The 9,478-nt window shown below is 38.0% G+C and overlaps 1 protein-coding gene across 3 annotated transcripts in view; it reads left to right on the plus strand.

Moving 5' to 3' along the window:
• The window catches only part of LOC111874921 (amidophosphoribosyltransferase), a 29,204-nt gene that overhangs the window by 12,395 nt on the left and 7,331 nt on the right, over positions 1–9,478 (plus strand). For 2 of the 3 annotated variants that reach the window (XM_023870795.1, XM_033755651.1), the window contains exons 2-6: positions 1,692–1,910; positions 4,008–4,129; positions 6,916–7,064; positions 8,120–8,372; positions 8,914–9,144. In XM_023870795.1, coding sequence (XP_023726563.1) covers positions 1,720–1,910; positions 4,008–4,129; positions 6,916–7,064; positions 8,120–8,372; positions 8,914–9,144 — 946 coding nt within the window. In that variant the 5' untranslated portion in view covers positions 1,692–1,719. The remainder of the gene's footprint in view (positions 1–1,691; positions 1,911–4,007; positions 4,130–6,915; positions 7,065–8,119; positions 8,373–8,913; positions 9,145–9,478) is intronic. The other variant, XM_033755652.1, reaches the window with a different exon arrangement.

Below are 9,478 nucleotides of genomic sequence, written 5' to 3' on the forward strand. Positions count from 1 at the left end.
AACCTTTAGTGCCAGGTCCCAAAATTTATATCCCCCAAGAACAGTGTGGCCCAGATATACGCCAGGCACTGGATGACCCTGACCACAAGTAAACTACTAGTCCTCATATGGCTCCTGAATGGACTTCAAAGAAATTCTCTCTTCCATTATTGCAGGTTCTGTCTTTGCTGGGGGAACAGCATGACCACAGAGCTGTGCCCTAGCAGTGTCTTTTATATTGGCACTTGTTTACATACCTGTTACTTTACAGTGGGTCTAGCTTGTTACAGTATTTAGCCAGTTAGGATAGAGATATGGGCCGAAAGGCGAGTGAGTCTTCATGTACAATGTTTGTCATTGATTTTGACCAAAAGCAGAATATAGTAACAAATTTTAGTAAAGTTCTTCAGTATCACAATTGATGAAAATAAGTCCAGTCATTCTCCAGTTGTTACATATGGCTGGACTGACAGACGCGGTGAAGGTCATAAATGCTTTTTTGAGGATTTTGTTGCAACCCTGCCAGGCATTTTGTGCAGTCACATCTCAGCTGTGCTTTATGTGAAATGAGGATGGATTTCAGTTAAACTTGGTATTTTGAGGGGTGTCAACAGAAGCCAGGTACATTTAAATCTGATTCATATTAGTCAAGTATCACCCCTACTCTGCATATAACTCAAATCAGGCTTAATTCATTTTCTAAAAAAATATTGTACATTGCACAAAAAACTTGATACATGTCATTAAAATTTACATTGAAAATTTATTTGAAATATTTTATTGATATGAGACCGCCTCTGTGGTATAGTGATGAGAGTTCCTGGCTACAGATCTAGGGGTCCAGGTTCGATTCCCAGCGGTAACCGATTTTCTGAGAAGTAGTGGATCTGAAACAGGGTCCATTCAGCCTCGTGAGGATAACTGAGGAGCGATTTCAAGGACATAGCAGCTCCGGCCTGGAAAACCGAGATTAATGGCCGTGAGGATCTGTTGCGCTGCCACACGACACTCTCTGTCTGCTAAAGTTGGCAAGCAGTTGCTCGGTATAGTTCGCTTGAAGGCTAAAACCACTGAGTTTGTGTTTTGTTTTTGTTTGAGTATTCTTTTACAAAATCTGAGGGAGAAATAATGTAGGACTTGGGTAGTGTAGTGACTAGACTGCATAGAGTCTTAAATTGTTGTTATTCTTATAGACATTTAGCAATACATATGCGTATGTACTCATGTTGAAATGGTATATATTAAATTATGTATCAGTGGAGGGTGTAAGAAAGGGAGGTTGAAGTACCTGAAATATCGTATATGAAACAGCGCTTAAATACTTATTGAATTAGTCATATTAATCAGAAATTAATGAAATCAAGTGTGAAAATTTCCATCTTTGGATGATGTCATGTAGTCTGGGGGAACATTACCAACATTTTGGAGAAACTTGCTACTTTCATCTTCAGGGTAGGCAGTAGTGATCATAGTTGCCACTATGAGGACCTCAAAATTCTTAAGAGTTCACAGGATGACTGTGATAATTTAGGTCTTCAAGAAGAGTTGTACACTGAGTTTTGCTTGCAGTTCTGAAGTTTTTAGTGCTGTTTGCTGGTACACAGATGGCAAAATTTCATTTTTCTGTTTTGTACAATTGCATCTCCAAGTCAAAGCCAAAAATTTTCGTCAGTTTTTTTCTTCTGCAACATGTGATGCATTTATGTTTTCAGGTGGTAACGTTTCTGCATTGTTGATGAAATGGCTTCATCAGAAGCAGCAGAGACAGTAATTAACAAGGAGACTGCATTAACTAAGGCAGTAGTTAGCAAGGAAGAGACGGGTCTTAGACATGAATGTGGTTTGTTTGGTTGCGTTGCCACTGGAGAGTGGCCCACACAAATTGATATCGCGCAAGTGATCTGCCTTGGGCTGGTAGCTCTGCAGCACAGGTATTGTTCAGTATTCATCCAGTAAAAGCAAGAAACTCAGCGCAGAACTTATAAAGCCTGCTGCCCTGTTACATATACATTATATTCTACAGAGCTGTTGTTATTTTTGTAAAAACTTGTTAACTAGTTATGTGTATATATTTCCATGTTCAGATTTCCCCCATTGTGGGATGTTAAAATTTTCCAGACATTAAGTTTGTTACTGTGGTATTTAATTCTATAATTGTTGCTCCCACTTTAAAATTCACTATCACAATTTTGTATTTTTACAAAATTATGAAACAAAATGTCTCTGAAAGATCAACTATCAGAGTTAACATGTCTACATTTTCATTTATATATAGCCATTACATTAAAGTTTATATAAAAATTTTAGTAAATTTCCATACATTTGGCTTTATTCTCAGGAAGTACGCCAGTCTCACCACTGAAATGCATATCAGTTCCCAAATAGTGATCACAGAGGTATGTCTGACTCATATACATACACTGTATGCAGTCCTGACAGGTCTGGTGCTTAGAGATCAAACATGATCATAGATGCTGTCTGCAGAAACTACCTCCAGCCTAAACACGCACTCCCTTGCTTGATTATTGCAACATTCCACTTTGACCTACTAGGCTCTCAATACCTCACTGATGACAGACCATATGGGCTGAACTGAATTTGTACTTCGTTCAGCAAGTTCAAGAGGCTGTGGATGAATGAACTGGGCAACAGAAGGAATTTGTTCTTCCTAACATGACTACAAAAATCGTTATCTTGTGCAGACTATGAAATCATCACAAAAACGATTGTACCAGGAAACTGTGTTGCAACTGTAGTGGCACATACAGTGAAGGTCTTTGTAATTCATGATGTTCTGGATTGTAATATCGTGTAGTTTGGTAATTATGGTGTAGCTTTGAGTACCAACCCATAGTACACTTTATAACCACTGACACCTTACATTCAGTAATTTTTTTGCCGCTTTTTCATGTCTCTCGAAGTCAGCTGCCAGATGGTAACATTGCAAACAGTGCAGCACACAGGGCCACCCTACAATTTTTGCAGTTGTACCTTGTTTAATGATGTTGGCCCTTTTTTGTAGGACATAGCACAGAGTGGATATGGATTTCGCTTTGTCACTGTGGCAGAAAAGTGGGAGGGATGATGAGGAACATCCATCCTTGTAGGTGGGGTAGTTTCTGGTGGTCTCTTGTCTGTTGTATGATATGGCCACTTAACTGGTTTAGAGCTTATCTATATCTTGTTAGTTATTAGCTGTCTTACATGCAACTTGCTTTTTAAAGCCTGTGAATTTTTTTAACTTTAAGATCTCTTCTACATCACAGGTGTATGCACACTACGTGTTTCAAACAACATTGGTCATCTTCAGATGTGTCTAAATTTGCTGATGAAATTGCCATGCTTCCGTCTGTAAATTCAGTTTATGAGGTATGGGGATATGGACTTATGGGCAGAAGCATAGCAGTTCCATCAGCATTTTTAGAGACACCTGAAGATGAGCAGTGTTGGTTGCAACACATAGTGTGCATAAACCAGTGATGTAGAAAAGATTTTAAAGTTTAAAACTTTTATTAAAGGTTTCAAAAAGCAGGTTCACATGACAACCACGTTATTGTTACACACTCAATAGAAACATAGCGTTAACAAAAGGTGTATGTTTTTAAAAGACCTACAGCATACATCATTTCAGAATCCTAAATTGAGTGGCATTAGTTGTCACGCCCTCATCATAAGTTCACCTGTCCTTTATATAGTTATTAAGTGTAGGAAATTAGAATGTATAATGAGGGGGCCTCCAGTGGCATAACGTTCATACCAAGTTTTATGAAAATCGGTTGAAAGGCAGAGACACACAGGTACAGTATTATGATATAATAAGCTTTATATCCAAAAAAATGTAGAGTTGATTAAGAATTGTTGTGGTTTATAGAGTGGCCCCAAAGTTGATACAGTGAACAAAATAAGCAGTTGTGGGCTAGATGGCTGCAGTGAATGTTCTAGAAGGCTCTGTGTCTTTCTCTTCATCACCAAGCCTGGCAGGCAGTGTAAGTATGTGAATAATGTAATATGTGATTTTTTCCTTGCAGAGGGCAGGAAAGTGCTGGAATTGTAACAAGTGAAGGCAACAATGCCAAGGCATTCCGTGTCCATAAAGGAATGGGAATGATCAATAGCGTCTTCAGTGATGATTCAATGAAGAAGCTGAGAGGCAGGTTGAAGTGTGGACGACTGTGTTAACTCCATAGAGCAGTTATTGAAAAGCTAGTAGTCACTCATCTACTCATATGTAACCCCAGCTTTAACTTCAGTATACATGAGAGCGTGCCATTGGTCCCTGAGCTGAATAGATTGAATGCAGTTCGCTTCAGTAATCATATAACGAGGATTCAGGGATCAAAATTCAAGCACAATTCATAGAAATTGTTTTAATAAAAATTAATAAACTGGTTTAGTGTTAAGTTACATTTGGAAAACAAGTGACCATTTTTTGGTTATCGCTTTATTGATTTGTGATTTATATTAATAGAAGGGAACTGTTTGCACTAATATCAAAATACAAACAGGTAGCAGGAAATTTTGACTGAAACATCTTATCCATAGTTTGGAAAGGATTGAATTATATAAATTCTGTGTGTTAACAAAATACTGGGCAAATACTCGTTTTTGGCCCAGGATGTGGTTGCTTTCCATAACAGTATCACAATATGTAGTAGGTAAAATGGTAAGGAAGGAGTAACACTGCTGTATTCATTGTTAATTCAGATCTGCTTGTCATAGGTTTGGTTTCTTAGTAAAAGTGCAAGACCCTAAACACTTCCCTATCCTTGGCATTGGGACTGCACTGACAGCCTGTTATCACACATCCTTATATAGCACTATAACCATCTGCCCAAGCACTCAGCCCTCTAAGTGGTATGATATGGATCTTAGCAACAACCCTGTTATTGTCACGATTGCAGTGCCATTCTTACAGAGGGAGATAAGTTGACTTGGACTAGACCCCATTTGAATTTCAGTTGTTTGGAACTTCACCAGGGTGGTCAGAATTGATGCAGTGGTGTGAAAATGCATAAAGAGATAAAGCAAACAACAGGCGCGCACGCATGCACACACACACACACACTATATATATAAAGATGAAGATGAGCATCGTATTTAAAATTTCAGTATCAAACTTTTTTCTTTTAGTGACAAGAAAATGGAAGCACATGTGCATAATAGGTTTCATAATGGAATGTATAAGTTTGGTTGCATGATTCCACACACCTAAGGATCAATACACCTGGACTGTTGGGAATTGTGGACTCAGCGTGACATAATAATGCGCGTGTTGCTAGTAAACACTTCCCCGCTGTGACATAACAGTAGATGTGCTGCTGGAGGCAACGTTTCCCATTTGCGTGTGTGTGTATATATATAGAGGCTGTGGCCGTGCTGCCTACAGAAGCCAGCAAAGGACCGAGCATGGCAGTGTGTTGACAGAAGCCAGTGGTTGGCCAGCATGAGCATGTTAGTTAACATGAAAGGGCCTACTGTGAAATGACTTGTTCAACATTTGTGTTATAGTTACATGAATTGTAGTTATGGCGTTGCATAATAAAGTGATGTTGCAAGGATAGGCCTCGAGGTCTTGTTTCATAACATGGACTGCATAATGGGAGTTCTTACACATTGATTCTTGTGTAAAGGTGTGTTATTAAACTCAAGTATACTGGACAATTTCCATCATAATGTATTGGTTATGAAACGAGATGGAATATATCCGGTTATGTGCCAGTTCAAATATTGATTTTGGCTAACACTTCGTTTTGATATTTATTTATGCCAGATGCATGTAATTAGTCTTAATTTTGACTTTTAATTTTCTAATTACTGACAAAGCTTCAGACTCCTTACAGAACCACATAATTATCAGTTTTAAAAATTTAATATAAACATTGGCCAATGGATAGTAAAAACAGTTGAGTTTAAGATGAGTGTGTTGGAACTTGAGGATGACCAAATGGGTCAAAACACCTAAAACATGTAGTTGAATAAAAATAAGTATACTCATAAATATTGTAAATTATATACCACAGTGTGTTGATGGAAGTCTTGCATTTATAATCAACACATCCAAGAACCAGTTACGTGATAAGCTTGAAGTCACCTCTGGTGGTGTTCTTTAACTTTACTACACTTGGTGGCATGCTGAAAACATATAATCATTTAATTCAAAGGCACATCAAACCCAGTATTATTGTAAAGTATTTTCTGTTATATTTTTATGCATTGTATTTGTTATGTTATCTGCAAAACCATAAGGCTTGGAGAAAAAATTACTGGAAATAAAATATGTACTTTTTCCTTCATTCGAAACTTTTTAAGGAAAATTAACACAAAAACATGTAAGTTTTCATGTAATGTATAAGTTATTTTGTCTGATTTTATCCAATAATGGACTGTGTTGACAGATATTAATAAAATTGCCCAGCATAAAATTTTGTGAAAGTCCTTTCAGTGCCAGCAAGTTGTTGCATGCAGACAGGTGGACAGATAGATGTGGCAAAGCCGGTGGGCCCTGTTTTTCAATTTTTGCTTCTGAAGACAAAAAACGTTGTGATTAAAGTGCAGTATGTAACAAGTATATAAAACGGAATATATGAAAGAGCAACAATTTAACACACTGGCTCAGGCTGATGGTTAATAACACAGGGGTGAACAAAAGCTCACTGCTGTAGGTATGCTAGAAGACTGTAATCTTCATAGTTTCTGCTGTGAGAACTTCAAAATTCACCAAGATCTTATCACTGTTACCACATTCTATAAATGATTATTAAATGTGAATTTTAAAGTGCCATGACACACTTAGACTTAGGTTGGGAACCTGTTGACGAACACAGCAAACAGTGTCCAGTGTAATCATGCCGTAATAACTTAAGCACTGTTTTAAATTTCTAGGAAATCTTCTGTAAAACATGGCACTCACGCATGATCACTGTTATGCAATTGTAGGAAACCTGGGAATTGGCCACACACGTTACTCTACAAGTGCAGCATCAGAAGAAGTTAACTGCCAGCCGTTTGTTGTCCACACAGCCCATGGGGCACTGGCTGTTGCACACAATGGAGAGCTTGTTAACTGTGGATCCCTGCGCAAGATGGTATGTGTTTAATTCTTCTTATTCCTGTGTTCTCTGTATTTGTGAGAATGTTAGTTATATTTGTGTAGCGTCTGTTTGAGTGCAGTTATATTTGTGTAGAGCCTGTTTTGAGTGCAGTTATATTTGTTTAGAGCCTGTTTGAGCGCAGTATAATGATCACTTTTTATACACTAACTTCATAATAATTTTATACACACTTGCTTTAGAAATTAAACAGTGTAGAGTATTTTCCATAATTGATGATTTTACTCTTTCTTAATTGGAAAACATAAGGACATGTACCAAATCATAATACCAAAAATGAAAAGAATTTCTAAGAAAAATTATCGATTTCAATAACCTAGGGCAATAGTAAATATAGTATTAAAAGGATGAAACTTGATTTGTAAGTAAATTTTCTGGCTGAGCTGCTCTGGAGAACTTTGCCTGACACACACATCTGAAAATAAATCTGGCAGCACCTATGCCATAAAACCAGTTAGAGAGAAAACGTTTCATTAATGTAAGATAGAAGATATGTATAGAACAAGTAGTAAAGTACACACCGAAAGAGTGTGGAATTCTCAATGGGTGGGCACAGCATTTACATGTATAAATTTGGAGTCAGAACAGGTCAGGAGACCTGATTCATGATGGAGGCGAAGTAGTAGTATCAAACAGAGAAAGGAGGAATTTATCATAATTGTTTTGGCATTGTTAGGGAGTGAAATCAAGGGTTGTGATAGGTCACGTGTGTGTCTCTGAAGGGAGAGGCAAGAAATGAGTGTTTTGACGGGTAAATTTTATGCAGAGTGATCACTTGGAAGATCAAGAAGGGACAGGAAGGTATTCATTGTATGGAACTTGGGAAAATAGGATGTGAGGATAGGAAACGATGGAACTGTCTAAGAATAATCGTATACAGCAACATGCCTTGGTACTACTGATACTGGAAGGAATTGACATATCTGCATTTGAAAAAAAAATCAGTGTATTGTTTGCAATTTTTTGTGTGTAACCATTTTGTTTCTTCATAGGAGAGAATTGTAAATTGATGTGACACTATGATTATGCAGGTATTGGGTCGAGGAGTGGGTCTGTCCACTCACTCTGACAGTGAGCTAATCACACAAGCTCTCTGTCTGAATCCTCCAGAAGGTGAGGTTAATGGACCTGACTGGCCAGCGAGAATCAAGCACCTCATGCAACTGGCTCCACTCTCCTACTCACTCGTCATTATGCAGAAGGATCGTATATATGGTGTCCGTGATCCGTATGGCAACAGGCCCCTCTGCATTGGGAAGATTGTCCCCCTGAAAGTTACAAATGGTGAGACCTAGCAGTGGTTGTGTCAGTGATTCTGCTCAGATGGAAGATTCTTGCAGATACAATAACAACATTGCAGTTGTCCCCCCCCCAATGGTTCCTTTGGTCAGAAGTTTTGGAAGTTTGTGAAAGAGAGAACATGGGGTTTCTTAGCCCACTGTGTCCAGATTTTGAAATGGTACAACATTTTGCAAATGGCAGAAATTTTGCTTTCAGACTTTCATTAAACCCATTTGAGATTATTTGAACTGGTCACCCTAGATAGAGTATTCAGGATAGAACATTTTTAAAAGTAATTTTAATATTTGATATATTCCTTCTCTGAAAATTAAGGGAGGGGCAGATGCCTGTCTTCCCCCCCCTCCACTGGCACCTGGATTTTTTATAATCTTCATTTTGTCCGTCGTTAACTATAATTTATGCCTGATTAGGTGCATGGGTGTGTTGTAATTCTTGGTTTTATATGCTATACTCATATTGAGTGCACATGAAACTATGTACGTGTATGACTGTTACAGCGTTCACAGTTCAGTTGATATTGCAGGTGATGGCAATGAAGGTGAAATGGAAGAAGGGTGGGTTATCTCATCTGAGTCTTGTGGCTTCCTGTCGATTGGAGCACGATACAAACGGGAGGTTCATCCTGGAGAAATTGTGGAAATGACAAAAGACGGTATCAAGACTATTGGCATCGTTGAACGACCAAATGCCAAACCACAAGCCTTTTGTATATTTGAATATGTGTATTTCGCTCGCTCTGACAGTATATTTGAAGGTTAGTGAATTCTTTTAATACATAATGAAAAGTCACGTTTTCTCTTTATATTTAATCCAAAACTTAGCACACTATAATCATATGACTTACTTTCAAGTAAGAAGTATTTATTTCTTACATGTTATTTGATCCTTAACCTTTAAACGACTAAAGACAACGTATGTCGTCGCAGATAGTAAAGGCAGCGGTACGAATGACGCCATGTGGTGTCGCAAAGTCCGCGCGTGCGGACGTTATTTGAAATACATTTTTAAGGTAGAAAATAATGTCCTACTTATATAATTTTTGGCCACCATCTGCATGGAGTGTCTGTCTTCCCACCTGCGTCATCTGC

This window comes from Cryptotermes secundus, unplaced genomic scaffold (assembly GCF_002891405.2).
Source record: "Cryptotermes secundus unplaced genomic scaffold, Csec_1.0 scaffold595, whole genome shotgun sequence".
Classification (NCBI taxonomy): Eukaryota; Metazoa; Arthropoda; class Insecta; order Blattodea; family Kalotermitidae; genus Cryptotermes; species Cryptotermes secundus.